The 16,468-nt window shown below is 40.5% G+C and overlaps 2 protein-coding genes across 4 annotated transcripts; both read left to right on the top strand.

The window, feature by feature from the left end:
- Nucleotides 1-870: 870 nt before the first annotated feature.
- Nucleotides 871-4,761, top strand: acta1b (actin alpha 1, skeletal muscle b). The gene is made up of 7 exons (XM_003454519.3): nucleotides 871-1,027; nucleotides 1,844-1,980; nucleotides 2,397-2,721; nucleotides 3,080-3,241; nucleotides 3,621-3,812; nucleotides 3,921-4,102; nucleotides 4,264-4,761. Exons 2-7 carry the CDS (start codon nucleotides 1,852-1,854, stop codon nucleotides 4,405-4,407), a joined length of 1,134 nt encoding a protein of 377 aa, XP_003454567.1. The 5' UTR covers nucleotides 871-1,027; nucleotides 1,844-1,851; the 3' UTR covers nucleotides 4,408-4,761.
- Nucleotides 4,762-5,588: 827 nt separating this feature from the next.
- ccsapb (centriole, cilia and spindle-associated protein b) lies at nucleotides 5,589-15,247 on the top strand. 3 transcript variants are annotated; one of them, XR_001225248.2, is made up of 6 exons: nucleotides 5,589-5,751; nucleotides 6,666-7,072; nucleotides 7,702-7,761; nucleotides 8,337-8,557; nucleotides 8,648-8,944; nucleotides 15,190-15,247. XR_001225248.2 is itself a non-coding variant. In XM_003454484.4 (5 exons), the coding sequence occupies exons 2-5, from the start codon at nucleotides 6,691-6,693 to the stop codon at nucleotides 8,828-8,830; spliced, it is 846 nt and encodes a 281-aa protein (XP_003454532.1). In that variant the 5' UTR covers nucleotides 5,589-5,751; nucleotides 6,666-6,690; the 3' UTR covers nucleotides 8,831-10,236. The 3 variants fall into 3 exon arrangements, 1 of the variants encoding a protein (XP_003454532.1); XM_003454484.4 differs by lacking the exon at nucleotides 15,190-15,247 and having other exon boundaries at nucleotides 8,648-10,236; XR_003219990.1 differs by lacking the exon at nucleotides 5,589-5,751 and having other exon boundaries at nucleotides 5,765-7,072.
- Nucleotides 15,248-16,468: the final 1,221 nt, after the last annotated feature.

Below are 16,468 nucleotides of genomic sequence, written 5' to 3'. Positions count from 1 at the left end.
TGGCTACTTCGAACTTACAGCTCCGTGAATTTGAAGCCACGTGGGCTGCAGGATGTCCGATTTTGAGTTTAATTCATTGCACGTATTGATACTCGATTTAATGCATTTTAATACATTTGTGGATGCAGTTATAACTGAGAAGGGGGGGGGGGGGGGGGGGGTTAAGTTTGCAATCTCCTAATTCTGATTGGTTCTCTGTACATTTATCAATATGTTTAGTATTTAGTGTTGTTTTTTAAAAAGAGTACATTTAAACTAGCAATCAATGAATAAAAAGTACACTTTTATAGCAACACTGTAAGTTATTTCTACTCTAATTAATGTGATTAATTAGAAATAAAGCGTTAATTCTGACATATGATGGCTGAAATAATGCAGTACATATTTAGCTGTTCATATACAGAATTTCCAATTTCAGCTTTTATCCGTTGACCTTTAATAAACCTGTATTAATTGAGTTATTAATTGGCCCTGTACAGCTCTCTTCCTGGTTAACCTGTCAGTCACTGCTTCAAGCCCTGGCCCTCACTGTGGCCTAAATCTGTTCAGATGAGGGAAGCATTTTCCCATTTTAAGGCTGGATGAGGCCTACTAGCAACAAATCTATAACCCTGCTTGGTAGCAATTGGCGTCTCCCCTAGAAACACCCCCCAGTGGTCCGCATGGTCCTTATACGGCCCTCGAGGTGGGACCGCGAGCCTTGATGGGAGGTCAAAGCGACAGTTCCATATATGGCGCGCGCTCTCTCCACGTCGGGGGCGCGCAGCGTCACTTCTGATCCCCTCCTGAAATCCGATTGATGGAGTGCCCTCCTTGCCTTCACGTCGGCACCCCACCTCCACCCACTCCCCAGCCTCGGCCTGTCAGTATCCTAATATGGCAGAGGGCCGGGATGGGGGCCATTGCTGAGGTTTGTGAATGGTGGACGTTCGGTATAAAAGGCAGACAGGCAGCAGCAAGGACTGTAGCTGGTTCAGCAGCAGCACTGGTTGGGTCGTTCTCTCCGAGCCGCAGACACACCCCTAAGGTAAGACCCTGCTAGGACCTGACACTCCTGAAGCCACTCATCCAGGTTGGGACACTAGACTAAGCCTTAACCGGGGAGCCACTGCAGCTACTTAGGGGCAAAAATTAGGAAGGACCACCGGGGACTTGAGGCTGATTTGGGGCAACACGACTGCTGGAGGATAGCTAGACCATAGGAGAGACCTGAAGGAAGAAGAACTGTTTACAGTTGAGGAGGCAGAACACAAACACTGTGCTTGACAGGAGAAGCCTAAACTATCAGATCTGGAATAAAATAGACTAAATAATTGATAAACTGATAGACAGGTAGATAAAACATTTGGACTGATTTTCTGGTCTGATCTTAAGCTGTTCTACTTTAAGTCAATTTAAAAACGAGGAAATTTACCTGAGGGAGGATTGGTGAGACAATGGGAATACTAGGAATTTTGGTTCAACTGTAGCTTATTTTAGAGCCTTGATTTCTTCTAAGATTAAATAAAAAGTAAATCTTGGACAAGTCTAGCCAAATTCCAATAGACAATTTAAAAATAATATCAGTTACTTTTAATAAGATTTAATTGACGTTTACAAAGGATACTCATCACGCGTAATGGCTTGTTAATGTGCCATAGATGTATATAGCGCAAGCAGTGGACTTGAACAGGTTCATGCTCCGTGAAATTATTTTTAGTCTTTTTCGCCACACGTAGGATGAGAATGCAAAATAATTATACAGTTAATCAACGCCTTACTGTGTAATTCATTTCTGTCACATACATTATGGATTTGATGTGATTTAAACTCAAATATTTTGTCTTCCTATCCTCTCTTACAGAAGCCAACATGTGTGACGACGATGAGACTACCGCCCTTGTGTGCGACAACGGCTCCGGCCTGGTGAAGGCTGGCTTCGCCGGAGACGATGCCCCCAGGGCCGTGTTCCCCTCTATCGTCGGCCGTCCCCGCCACCAGGTAAACAGCGAAGAAAATTAACCGATAGACTTGATAACAGCCTGGACTAATTGGCAACAGCAAAATCCAATAAACAAAAACAATAAATTAACATTTTGGATTGTTAAAACATTTAACATTTATTGTTAAAAGTTATTGTAAAGGTTCAGCTGCTTGTGCAGCTGATATCAGCGCAGTCACAATATTTTTGGCTTCTTTTACCTGGAGCAGCCTTTAAATTAGTAACAGATGAAGTGCCAACTTCACAACTGCTCTGTCTGTCTCTGTGACTAGCGCTGATATTTGGCACATTTACGCAATGGTCACTATGTCTGTCCGAAGACTTTAATCTGTCCAGGAAAGGTCGCACATCTGTATGGATCAGTTGACGTCCCCGGCTAACCTTCCTTTTATCTTGCCCTCTCTCCTCCCTTCAGGGTGTCATGGTCGGTATGGGTCAGAAGGACTCCTACGTCGGTGACGAGGCCCAGAGCAAGAGGGGTATCCTCACTCTGAAGTACCCCATTGAGCACGGCATCATCACCAACTGGGACGATATGGAGAAGATCTGGCACCACACCTTCTACAACGAGCTGAGAGTGGCCCCCGAGGAGCACCCCACCCTGCTCACTGAGGCCCCACTGAACCCCAAGGCCAACAGGGAGAAGATGACCCAGATCATGTTTGAGACCTTCAACGTCCCTGCCATGTATGTGGCCATCCAGGCTGTGCTGTCCCTGTACGCTTCCGGCCGTACCACTGGTAAGACTGACATAAAACAAATAAACAAACATAGCTTACTAAACACATAAAACACATATAGCTAGTTTACCTTATTACTTAATAATATGTTACTGACATAGTCAATCGATCTAACATAAATGACAATAACTACTGAGGGAGCAATTTCACAACAAAACGCTTTTACGCACAACTTTTACGCACAGTCGACCAGCCTTTCTGGAACTGTTCATGTAGGTTTATTTGACTTTATCTCGTAAATTCACCCCCAAGCACCCACTTTACCCATAAATTTACGCACAAAACTTATTTTTTAACCTTTTATTTTTTCTTTTTTGTCGCTCGGACTTTACTAAATTTTCTCCGTGGCTCTCTATAGGTATTGTGCTGGATGCTGGTGATGGTGTGACCCACAACGTCCCAGTCTATGAGGGTTACGCCCTGCCCCACGCCATCATGCGTCTGGACCTGGCTGGTCGCGATCTGACCGACTACCTGATGAAGATCCTGACTGAGCGTGGCTACTCCTTCGTGACCACTGGTGAGCAATTGAACAATAATCAACACGGCCTGAAAGAAAGAGGAAAAAGAAAGAAGGAAACTAGCATTTTCTAGCAAGACGTGTTTGGGATAATTTGCTATGACATGCTTTGATCAAAGATTTACCCATACAGATAAAAAGGCGCAGCAAATAATTGTCACACTTTGTGAGGCCTATTAATGCCCACATGCGCGTATATTGATACTTAAAAGTAAAGATATTGTTTTAAATAGAGTGAAAATAAGATGTGTACATGTTCACAACAGCGAAGAATTTGTGTAGTTTAGCCCATTAAATCCGTGTTATTACGCACATTAGTATTTCACGCTTCACGCTTTTGGCACTCTGAATAATAACTTATCAACTTATAACTCCACAGCCGAGCGTGAGATCGTGCGTGACATCAAGGAGAAGCTGTGCTATGTGGCTCTGGACTTCGAGAACGAGATGGCCACCGCTGCCTCCTCCTCCTCCCTGGAGAAGAGCTACGAGCTTCCCGACGGTCAGGTCATCACCATTGGTAACGAGAGGTTCCGTTGCCCCGAGACCCTCTTCCAGCCTTCCTTCATCGGTACTTCAAAGAATCAGTTCTTTAAAAAAAAAGTTTTTGCCACCAAATAGACTTACTGGTACATACCGGGTACTCATTTCTTAACACTTTTTCATCTCATCTGAACAGGTATGGAGTCTGCTGGTATTCATGAGACTGCCTACAACAGCATCATGAAGTGCGATATTGACATCCGTAAGGATCTGTACGCCAACAATGTGCTCTCCGGCGGTACCACCATGTACCCTGGTATTGCTGACCGTATGCAGAAGGAGATCACTGCCCTGGCTCCCAGCACCATGAAGATCAAGGTACTTGAAATTGAACTCAAATCAGAGAAGCAAAACCTTCAGAGTTTACAAGAAGATTGAAATATTTTACGCATAAATTGGCAAATACGCACCCGATTTCACTGAACGCTTGTTCACTTATAGAAACCGGCACTTTACTAATCCGCTCTTTCCTCCTCCAGATCATTGCTCCTCCTGAGAGGAAGTACTCCGTCTGGATCGGTGGCTCCATCCTGGCTTCCCTGTCCACCTTCCAGCAGATGTGGATCTCCAAGCAGGAGTACGACGAGGCCGGCCCCAGCATTGTCCACAGGAAGTGCTTCTAAATCCTCCATCTTTTTCTCCAGCTTCTCCATCATCTCAATCATTTTTACCACCAGCCGCCTGGAGATCAAGCAAGGAGGAGGATCGACCTCTGCGGCACGACAACACTCTGCTGTCGATGGACTGTCTGTCCGCGCTGCTGACATTCATATGCATTTTTTAATCCTTTCAAAAATGTGCATACTTTATGGCTGTCTGTTGTCTGTGTTGCACGGAGAAAGGCTGTGAAAACCACCACTGAACCATGCATCCACCAAAAAACTTTAATAAAAAAATAAGAACAACATGTTGCCCAACACATGTGAATGTAAGTGTATATACATATTGATAATTTATTAAAGTCCATTATTTGGTAACTTTGCCCCTGGTCTTGTTTTTCCGGTAGTGGCAGAGGATGACAAACAAAAGCGCAGGGAAATCAGACGATAAAAACATTTTTATCTCTTAAAAGATAAATTTGCCTTACGCCAACAATGTAATATTTCAGTATTCAACAAATCCTGCAAGAACTGAGGGAAATAAACCGGGATAACCACTAAAGGAAACATAGTGCGGCTAATTGTTCCACGAAAGACCAGGTGCAGGGCGCATTCATGGACATCAAAATGCGAGCTGGCACGAATGTCTGGATCATATTTGGATGGATGAGAGGCAGGAGGAGGGGCTGCTAGGTGAAAGAGGTATTGAAGGGCGACGCCTTCGAGCAGTTGCAGACAGTCGGTGTTTGACTTGCCAGGAATGCGCAAAGGCAGCAGCAGCAGCTCAGCCTTTTAGACTGACTGGATTAGTAGCATATCGGACACCTGACACCCTCCCTGCACGACCATAGGAGCTCACCAACCGGCCCCCAGACCATCTTTAGACACAACCAGACCCCGGGTACAGTGGGTCCTCTCCGCAGGATTATACCTTATATGCCTATAAGCTCACAGGTTCTGTAGATGTAGGTTTGGGAGTAGGCTGCAGGCGCGCACATCATTTATAGCACCCGAGTAGCCTATTGTAAGATAACATGTTTCCTGTTTTCCCCCCTACAGAGCACCATTTATCTTAATTAACACGTCGGGCTAGGTGTAATCACTGAAGCCTAAACGGGTCATATTTTATACAACAAAAACAAACTGTATTTTCATCCTCTTTTGCCATTTTGTACATGTTCCATGGCCGCACAGACTGCATTCTAGACATCCCGGCGCGGGGCCACCTGTTGCGGGTGTGTTTGGCTTTTTAAAAACGTCTTCAGGTGGGCGGAGCTAAACTCGGAGACGCAGTCCCGTGTGTGATTACAGCAGCGGCACTGTGAACGCCATCTGTTCTGCTCTGCTTCCGCGAAATCCGACCCCGGTGTGAGTATATTTACTGTACGCAAAATTAGACCGTTACAGCCCCGAATTTCTCCGTGCGAGGCGCGCACTGCTGTTGAGTAGTGACGATGGATGGTCTGTGACATTTAACGTTTACTGCGCTTCACCTGCGGGCGCTGACAGGCGATTATCGCTGCCGTGTGTCAGTATTAGCGCCATATGATTAATAATGGAGGTCTATAAATAACGCATTTGTCATGAGGAGGTAATAGCTATAAAAGCTACAGGCAATATATAGCCAGCTCACTGATTCTCAGTTATAGCCTAATGGCGTATGGTACACTTGTGCTTTCTGTACGCATGTGTTGATTAGCTGGACTATGGAAGCAGCATTTTTCAGCAGTGAGGACAAGCTTGTAGAGCTGTAGCTGAATGCGTTTCACAGCCTGTCGTGTTTTTTTGTTTCTTGTTTCCTTTTTTCACACTGATTTGCGGCCGACCTGTAAATTGAAATATTCAAGAGCAGTTTACACCTCTGCGGCCAATCAGAGGAGAAGGTGGCACTGACGTCATCGCGTTCAGGCACTTTCTGCTCTTAACGTTGTAACAGTTTTTACCGGAGGCCATTTAAAAAAAAAAAATGAAACGCGGATTAAATGAATGAAAAATAGATCATTTAGTATGTAATTGTCCCCAGATTTGTCTTTTGCCCTCTTTCCTAACACAAGGAGGCAAACTGCCCCCCGCCTGCATCCGCCTTCGACAGGATGTAGGCGGGCTCCTTAGAGGAGGGGGAAACCCTTGTGCTGCTCCGTCATTGGTTTTAACGGCTTCCCCATTATCTTTTAAATGTCTGGCGGTGCTAACAAACACGGAGCTGTGTGTAAAGGGGCGTGGAGGCTGTTTAGGCTTATAACAACGTGTTCTGCGTGAGTAACAACAAGCTGTTTTTTCAGTTTAAAGAGTTTTCAGAGGAGCAAGATGGTGGCGAAGAGGATCCGCTCGGAGTACATGAAGAAGTTCAAAGATCCCAAATGGGACACGTACACTAAATGTTACGAGGAGATGTTGAAGTACAGGCTGACCCGCAGGCTGCTGGAACACACGCACAACCCCTGGTTCTGGAGCGGCTCCGATACTGACTCGGACTCGGGAGGTAGAAGTCCTCCTATTCCTCCAAGCAAGAACCAGGTACGGGACCAGGAGGATACCGGTGGCCGCGCGGAGGCTGAGCTAGAGGAGTGTGGGGGTGCGAGGACGGACACACAGCAGGAGCAGAGCAGAACCTCGGGGCCCGTACCCAGGCTTCCTATTCAAGAAGAGGAGGAGGACACAGGGCCTGCTGCACAGTCTGCACTTCATGGTAACCTGTATAAAACCCTTAATAACATACTGGGATGTATCATATTAAATATTATGTATTAAAGCCACCGAAAATATAATGAGAATAATAATAATAATAATAATGATAATAATAATAATAATAATAAAGGGCTGGGATTAAAGTTCCAAATGTATTAGGAAAAAAACAGGTAAATTTATAAGAAAAAAATGAATTGGCAACATAAAGAGCAAAATAAATATTTAAAAAAATAATAATAATATTTTAGTTATTTTGTCCTTGAATTTGCCACTTTTACTGTAGTTTTTTCATAATTTTGTCGTTCACGTTTATCTTAAAAACGTCGTGTAAATTTGACATATTTTTATTACTAAATTCGCCTGCTCTTTCTTTCTTTTAAATTTTCCCTTTTTTCATAAACTACTGTCTTTTTACGTTTTAAAAAGGTTTGCTATATTTGCCAGTTTTCTCATTAACTGGCCAATAAAAAAACCACTAATGCGTCTTTTGTCAAGTTTATTCTCCAAATTTCAGCCCTCCTGTCCAGCTCCTTTATTTCTTTTTCTTTCAGTGGCCCTATTACTGCATTGTAGGCATACATGCTTGATACTTTTCTGTAACTTACGATTTTCTTTGCTCTTTCGGCCCAGCGTCTGATGCTATGAGGGAGACAAAGGTACTACAAGAGGAGCAGAGAGCCAGCAACAGAGGTACTAAGTAATTAACAGTTTCTGAGTCAATTAAAAATAAATAAATAAACGAAAAAGCGTTATAATAAACATTGTTAATGAAATGATGAACTGAAAGTTGATTAAAGTTAAGTCAATTTGTATTTTGCTTTTAGCAAACAATAAAATTATAATGAATAATTGTAGCTAATCATGTTTAGCTTGCTAAATCAGTTATTTTACTCCAATAACAAAAAAAAACTGTGAATGAATTTATAGAGTAAAATGTAAGAAATCCTAGATAAGTTATATTTTCTAATTATAATATTTTTCAAAACATACTTAACGTAACACAGTATAAAAACCCGACGTCAACAGACTGCATGCCATTGATTGGTCAGTCAGTAACATCATTCGAAGAGTCATTGGAGTGACCCAGTCCCCAAAGCCAAAATGTAATTATCATGTAATTTTTTTGTAAAGAAGTCTTAACTGAAGTTAATTAACTCTCTGTTATAAGCAACGTCCATAGATAGTTTATAGTGCCTCTGGTTTATTTTGTGAGTTCCTCTTCCATGTTGGTGGTGCTTTAGCCTGTTTGCTTTTTCTGTTTATAGAGAGAGACCCTGAGGGACCCCGACCACAGCAGAGTAAACCCTCAAAGTCCTTGAGGCAACCCCGGCGATCACAGCGGGTCAGGCCTGCACCATCTCGACTGCCCAGAGACGACAGTAAGGAGAGCAGGCATCCTTTCGCCTTGTATGGGTCGGGGGAGAAGGATGCAGACACTGCAGGAAGGAAGACGCACAACGTTGGCCCAGTGGCTTCGACTAATGAGGTTATTTTACTGTCATAGTGGGTTTGTTGACAGGTACATACAGAAGCTTCAGCAGGATGTTGTTACATTGTACATTCGTTTACCTGATAGATCTATGAATCGGCTCTGCGTGCTAAGACCAGGCGGGAGGTGGAGCGTCAGATCCAGACTCAGCGGTCTGAGCGGCGGAGAGCCAAGTCTGCTGACCTGGACAAGGCCAGAAAAGTGGTCCAACCTGAGTTCAACCCCTGGCTCACTGAGTACATGCGTTGCTTTTCGGCTCGCTCACGATAGGACACAAACAGGAAAAAAGACCCTCTACATCAGAATGACTCTAGACAACAAACACAAAACTGAAGCCATCACTGCCTCTCACCTCTAAAGTTTAAACTTCAAGAGGCCGAGTAGGAATATATTTATACTGGGATTACTTTAATGTTCCATACTATGAATTTGTTAGTTACTTGATCTAGAGTTTTCTGCAGTTCCTTTTTAAATGTTCTGTTCCCCTATATTTTAGAGTTAAAATTGGCATGCTGTAAAACAAACATACCTCAAGGTTTAAAATGAATCTTTTTTTTTTTTCGAGTATTATTGAAACAAAGAAAATAGTTTCAATAGAAGTAACAGACGGACAATAAAGTCTGTTTTTTTGCATAAACAATATAAAAAAGCATTATTGAATGATATTAGAGCATAGGTATGATAAGCACTAACAGAGCCCTAAAAAAAAAAAAAAAAGAGTTCTTGCATATAATATAATAGGGTCATAAATGACCACACTTGGTCATTTTAGTGGCTAAAGGACCATGGTCACTTGAGGATTAAACACCGACACATGTAAATGATAACATGAAATGGATTCATACAGATTCTCAGGATGGAAGCTGACTTTCCTGCAATGTTAAGTTTCACTGTGTGGCTTATTCCTCCACGTTTCTATAAACCACTTTTACTAAGACAGTACAATAATATGTATTTTACAAGTAAGATACTTTATAACAAATGTAAAAACAATGGATACGTCTGTAATACATAAGTTTAGTTGAGGATGAGGAGTCCCAAATGTATGTCAAAGCCATACTTTGATGCAGCCCCTTTAAATACATGCTGTATAAGATGTACCCATATTTTTATACATAGATATCAAACTACAGTCGGACATGTCGAAAAGATAGTCTTGTTCTTCTGAGGTAAAGTGACCAATGGTGTGAACGTATATAATAAGTCATTTCCTGTGTGTGCACACAGACACACAAATTTATGCCAAGAACTCAGTAGTTTAATCAGATGAAAGTTTATTTCAGATTCACTCGACTTTTAATGTGCATATTTTCCTATTTGTGTAGAGTACAGCTGAGTACACTTAATTGATGTATAGATATATTGATATATAAGAGTGGATTTTTAATGCTGGGAGCTGCTTCATGTTTGTCCCTCTTGATGGTTCAGACTTGGTTGATAGGTAGTGACTCACTTTATGCTGACAGTGAAAATCACACGTGTTTTGTGACATTCTATTTTCAAGTGTTTCTCATGAACTCTGACGCGTTAGTGACTTAAAGTGGTTTTATAACTGATAACATCGCTTTGTTCTTAATCATTTTGGTGCTAAGGTCTCAACGGTATTGTGGATACTGCGGACTTTCCTTCATACATCCACATACGCAAGTAGCAGCAGCATCAGAGAGAGTTCAACACACGGCAGGTGTAAAAGCACAAGTAAATAGAAAAAACACAAGCAGATTTAGAAACATTCATAGAAAATAACCAAGACAGAGAAGTGCTGCACAGACAACACCTGAAAGATTTACAGGGGACGCAAAAACGCTAGACTGTGTTTGGCTGACGGAGCACAGTCTATTGACTTGCAGCTGACTTCCAATAACTTAAGTCACAAAAACTCTGAACAACAAGCATGTATGGAAGCTGTATGGACAACAAACGGTTTTTGGCATCCATGAGTAAAATCTTTGACTAACTTCTGAGAAAATAACTTGAAATTGAAATAAATACATTTTTTACTTACGGTTCAAAATTAGGGTTGTCAGTATTAACACAGATTAATCCATCATCACGATTAAAGTGATTAAAATTTTTTATGCAATTAACCCATCTGAATTGCAGAATGACTCAAAATCCCTGAAATGTCTCTGTCAATGCATTTCGGGCAGTTTGTCCAAAGTTTGTCCATTCTGCACTCCGAATGGGTTAATTGCGTTAAAAATTTTAATCACATTAATCGTAATGACACGTTAATGCGTTAACGTTGAGAGTCCTAATCAAAATGCATGTTTGTTTGTTTTTGGTGTGGTGGGAAAAAAAGCTTCTTTATAGTTTGGTTTATCAGCTCTTTGTGTCCTCTAGAAATATTTCCAGTTTTTGAATAGGCTTTTGTGAGGGTTTGACTAGTACCTATGTAAGCACATATATGAAAGGCAACCAAAATCTGTGTTGTCCTGTTGTTTCCAACAATTTAATATTGATATTTAGCAAAACTAAATATCAGAATATTTTAATCTGCGTGATTTGGCTCTGTTTTAAGCCTCTGTATTTAAAACCTCTTGTCTGATTGAGTGTTGGATTTGCAGTTGATGCGCTGGCAGATGGAAGATACTTAAAAAAAAATTAATTGCTGCTTGCATGCATTTCATTAAACTAGAGCGTGTTGAGCTCCCTTTGGTTTGTTGTTGAGGCCAAACGTCTTTATCGATATTCATTTAGAGTCAGCTACAGTTTAAATAACCATTAACAGGAAATGCATACAAACACATTATGCTGATGTACTGTTTGGTTTTCAGCCAGTCATGAAGCGTTTTGATCATTTAATCACTGTGTTGTTTTCATGTAATTAATTTATGAACATTAGACAAAAGTATGTGAACTCAAATAATGACTGTTCAAACCACAAGAAGTCAGATCTAGTAATGTAACAAAGATAAAATAAGCTTTGTGCCATTAAGACTTATTGAACAAACATTTTCAGCTGTTGTTGCTGTAAATATTTGGCAGATGATAGTTTGGTTAGTGGCCCTGCTTTACTTTTGTTTTTACTTTTTAACACTTGATTTCCGTGAATGTTGAAACTTTGACTTTAGTATTACATTGTTAAGATTTGCTTTTAAATTATAATGAAATGCAGTTTGGTGCAATATTTTGATGCTTTAAAAGTCGGTTTTGAGCCATTGTGATTTTAGATGTGATGAACTTTGACAATCTCAGAAAACAGGAGGGAAGCAGGATGATACATTCCTTACTTCTTTGTTAGTTATTGGGACAAAGCTTTATAGTCGACTTCCTGCTTAGACCGTTTAGACGTGTACCTCTAGTCAGGAGATATTTTACTCACTATGTGTTTTTTCTTAGGTTTACATGATAATGTGTGGCAGAAATCCACCAAGCCAAAACATTCCTGACATGTTACTCATTCACGCTTCACAGTGCAGGATGATTTTAGTGAAAAATGAGTTTCACGTGATTGTGAAGGCACTTGCATGACAAATAACTGATGTACTTGGTCTAGTTTACTGACAACAGGTGTAACAACTACGACACTGTAAAACTGCTTAATTCTGTACATTCTTTGTTTACATATTGAGCTTTGAACAAGCTTCAATGTCATAATTAAAGGATTTAAAACAGGTGGGCTTACGTGGTGTTACGCTGAGCTTTTAATAAAATACATTTACATCTGTGTTTATTCTCAAGACTTTGATTTAATATCAACAGGCCATTTTCATTGTGGCTGAATCCTGATTCTTGCAGTGACATGGTGTGGTCTCTCAATACCTCGCAGTACATTATCAAGCACCTGCTGTATACTGGAATAAGTCTGTTTACACTAAGTTTTTGTACAATAAATTTAGTATATTCAATTTTACGATTTTAAAGGTCCTGCAAATATATACAATATATATAAATACATTTTCAAGGCTTTTACCATTTGGGTTAGGTGGATCGCATGAAAGATCTCTGTTTTACCAACTGTTTGATAACCAGGCTCATCTCATAGCCGTGCTCTGGACATACTCTATCTCATCTGATTTCAGAAGCTAAGCAGGCTTTTCAACATTGACACTGACATCTAAAGTGCCATAAGTGGTCAAGAAGATTAGAGGACTGCTATTTAAATGCAGTAAATATGCACATACAGTACTGTACGTTACAGCTGTGAAACGGAGAAACTTCACTGGTATTCACACGTTCTATATCATTGTTTCAACATTTCAGATTAGATCCAAAACAAGTTTGTCAAAGTGGGAACGTTTTTCATATTTGATTGATTTTATATTGAATGACCCTTTACTGACTCTATGACTGTTGTAAGTAAAATGAATCCTCTGATTTTACCTTTGACTATATTCCATCCATCAGAGCTCACAAAGCTTGGTCAAAGATTGTAGGGAAAAACCCTCCTTTAGTGAAGACAATACTGGATTTGTAGTAGTATTTATTTTAAAAACATATGCCTTTATCATACATAATAAATTATAAATCTATGATATTCATAATGACAGGAAAAAAGGACACACATAAATACAAACAAATGACCTGATGAGAAAAACACATGATGCAGAACAACCAAAGCCACCATCAGATATCAAACACTGAAGGATGGGAAACATTTGAAGTGTCTGATTCAAAATCCTCATTTTAAAAAGGCTAATATCATCTAAAGCGGGGGAGGTGAACGTATGGCCCGGGGGCCAGAGAAGGCCCCTCGTATGGCTTTGGAAAATGTGAAATCTTCACAAGGGCATAAACTTTGGACTCTCTTATTATTGTTAGTATTCCATCACATAACAGAAAACCTTTTTTTCATGCTTCACTATAGAAACTTCTGGTATTTTTTGTGTGTTTTTTGGTCTACAATAAAAACATATTGTAAGTTAACAGAAAATGTCTGTTTTTTTAATTAAATGATAAGTAGGTAACTGGGAGGTAATGAACTGCCAGTGATTTTCCTGTAATTTACACCTTTATTTTTCAACTGTAAGCCCATATGTTTTTAGCCAATAGTTTTACTGGTCTGACCTACTTGATATCAAATTGAGCTATATGTAGCCCAAAATGTAAAATGGGTTTGACACCCCTGATCTAAACTATATCTGAGCTGATGCGACGCGTGAATGCTCCGATGCAAAACACGCCTCGTAATCGTTCCCTCCGACTTAACACGGTCAAAGTTAACAACAGGAGATAACAAGGAGTAAAGCACACATGGGATAAGCCTCAAACCATCGTTAAAACTTAAAAACCAACAAGTTAGTATGACCCCACAGCTGGCAGCAGTCAGCACTCATGTAAACAGGCAACATTTATAGACGACAGGTCAGTCATTAGACTTGAGTGGAAAACTTTGGATAAAGAAAGTGTTACACCAACGTTTTACTCAGTTGCGGATGCTGACTTGTGAATTCAAAGATGTAACTTCATTTAACACAAATGAAAGCTCAGTGTCTACTCAGAACATGTCAGGCTTCCTCTGTTTATTATCTGTAAGCTTGTCAAAAAAACCCCAAAAACAACAAATAAAAATTTGTTCCAGAAACCTTTCCCTCATAATTCATAAAATCTGAATCAGCTTGTCCTGTTCAACAAAAAAACAAACAAACAAACGAAAAAAAATACAGAGTACTGCCCATCACCAGTATCCTGCTACAAGTTGCCAGTGTAAAGTCGCTTCAAATGATAATGATGCAGTGGAGCATGAAGCAGATGCTGAATATGATATCTATTATAATATACACGTAATATCTCTTCATAATGAAATACTCTGATATTTTGTTTGAGAAAACATGCGTTAGTCTATTTACAGAAACACTGTACAGGTACAGGGATGCTTTAGGGGAGACGGAGGAGAGAAAAAAGAGGATGTAAAAGTGTGTGTGTTTTTCCTGCAATATCATATCAATATTTAGGTGTTGCCCCAGGACCATCATTGTTACTGATTAGTCATGCTTTTTAATAGAGAAATAACATCGTTAAAGATTCTGTTTTAGCAGAAACACGAATCTTTTCCTAATTCTAATAACATACGGTATTTTTTCCATTTCTGAAAACACATTTTTACAATGAAAATGTAACAGGCCATGGAAGTACAAATATTTCCATGTTTACTTTTGCTTGAAACACCCACTCGTCTTTTGAGAAACAAATTAAGCGTTTCTCATCCACTCATTTCCTGCTGAAGGCCTTGAGAGCAGCAGTCTAAGCAGAGATGCCTAGACCTCCCTGTTCCCAGTCTCCACCGTTTTTAATGGTCCAGCTGAGAGATCCAATCTCAACAGCTTGTCCGAGGACAGCCCATAGGACGTGCATCAAACACCGCAACATGGAGGAGCAGTGTTTCTACTGACTGAGATCCTTACTCTATCTCTAACAGACCCCATACACTATAGCTGGGGAAAGTTTGTCTACTAATTCTTTAGTTCAACACCTGCAGGTTGTGGCCACAGGTGAGGACAGGTAGACTAATCTGCTTCAGTCTCAACTGAGAGCGGGTAATTCACCCTTTTACAGCCTGGGGTCTGATCTGAAGGTGCCAATTCTCATCCCATCCACTTCAACACTCAAATTTGAACCATTCATCCACCACAACCTCATCTTTTTTTTCCTCCTGTGACATCAAACCTATGACATCACATCCTATCTAGGGCTGCCACGATTAGTCGACTAGTCACGATTACGTCGACTATTAAAATCGTCGACGACTAATTTAATAGTCGACGCGTCGTTTGAAGCTTTGTAAGATCCCAAAAGACGCAGGAATAAGTAGTAGTATTTAAGAGTGTAATAACGGACTGAAACAGAAGATGGCAGCACTGCATGTACAAGGATGCCAGCTGCCGTTAAACCCCGAAGAAGAAGAAACTGTGTCCCAGAATTCATAGCGCGGCCCAGCGCAGTTGTCAACAATGGCAGCAGCTAGTTAGTTTTAATATTACTCTTATTATTCTTTCTGGGTCACAAAATAAACGTTTAACATATTTTCAGGTGAGAATGTAGCTGTGTAAACCTCAAATATCTGCTCAGTCTATCAAGACACCACATATTTTCAAAAGCGCTCTGACGTTTTCGGAGACGACCAGCTCGATAGCGAGCCGGGGTTCTAGGCTCATTAGAGTCGGTGAGAACACCGGACTCCCGGCAAATCGTTTTCAAACTCACCGCCATCTTTCGCTACTCAGGTTAAACATGTAATATAAGTCACTTAGATAACTTAAAAATGTTATTGTTTGGCTTTTTTTTAGTATTTTATTTGTTCCTGAGTAAATTGGTTTGGCTGAGGAATAAAGTTATAGTTTTTGCACAGATGAATAAACGTCAAGCAGACAACTGATTATCAGAAGTGTGAGATGCTCGAGAATATACTCCGGTGTCCTGTTATATTTTAGATAGCAAGGAGCAGACGGCTGAGTTTATTAAACTTCACTGAAACAATCTGCAAATTTCATTAAAAGTGTAATAAACTATCATCTTGTCTTTATTTTTAGTTAGCACATACCTTAAACACTTCAAGCTGTAAGCTAATGATAGTTATATAAGAGCAGACGCATGCTGGTGCAATAAGCTGTACATTTTACGTCCAATGGATGCATGATCATCTGATTAGTCGACTAATTGCAAAAATAATCGGTGACTAGTCGACTATCAAAATAATCGTTTGTGGCAGCCCTAATCCTATGCATGATTATTCAGTTGCAATGATGGTCTGGACATTTTAAGAAGAATACAAACAGTGATATCAGGTGAACAAAGGGAGTGGAGGTGGCACACAAGAGGTGCAAACTGCACAGCTACACAGGTGACTGTTACTGGTGTGTTTGCAAATGCAAGCATGGAGTTAGCAGATAATTAGAGCAAGAGAAGCAGAAGACCCGTGGAAGGGAAGGGACTTAAATTAGCATGTGGTCGAAGGAATATTTCCAC

This window comes from Oreochromis niloticus, linkage group LG1 (genome assembly GCF_001858045.2).
Source record: "Oreochromis niloticus isolate F11D_XX linkage group LG1, O_niloticus_UMD_NMBU, whole genome shotgun sequence".
Classification (NCBI taxonomy): domain Eukaryota; kingdom Metazoa; phylum Chordata; class Actinopteri; order Cichliformes; family Cichlidae; genus Oreochromis; species Oreochromis niloticus.
This window is presented reverse-complemented; position numbering and strand designations above follow the sequence as displayed.

Bases quoted from the DNA above. Each gene is read 5' to 3' on its own strand.
- acta1b (XM_003454519.3), top strand. From the start codon at position 1,852: ATGTGTGACGACGATGAGACTACCGCCCTTGTGTGCGACAACGGCTCC. The intron at 3,242-3,620 runs GTGAGCAATTGA...ATAACTCCACAG, and splicing joins CTACTCCTTCGTGACCACTG to CCGAGCGTGAGATCGTGCGT. The intron at 4,103-4,263 runs GTACTTGAAATT...TTCCTCCTCCAG, and splicing joins CCAGCACCATGAAGATCAAG to ATCATTGCTCCTCCTGAGAG.
- ccsapb (XM_003454484.4), top strand. From the start codon at position 6,691: ATGGTGGCGAAGAGGATCCGCTCGGAGTACATGAAGAAGTTCAAAGAT. The intron at 7,762-8,336 runs GTACTAAGTAAT...TTCTGTTTATAG, and splicing joins GCAGAGAGCCAGCAACAGAG to AGAGAGACCCTGAGGGACCC. The intron at 8,558-8,647 runs GTTATTTTACTG...TTTACCTGATAG, and splicing joins CAGTGGCTTCGACTAATGAG to ATCTATGAATCGGCTCTGCG.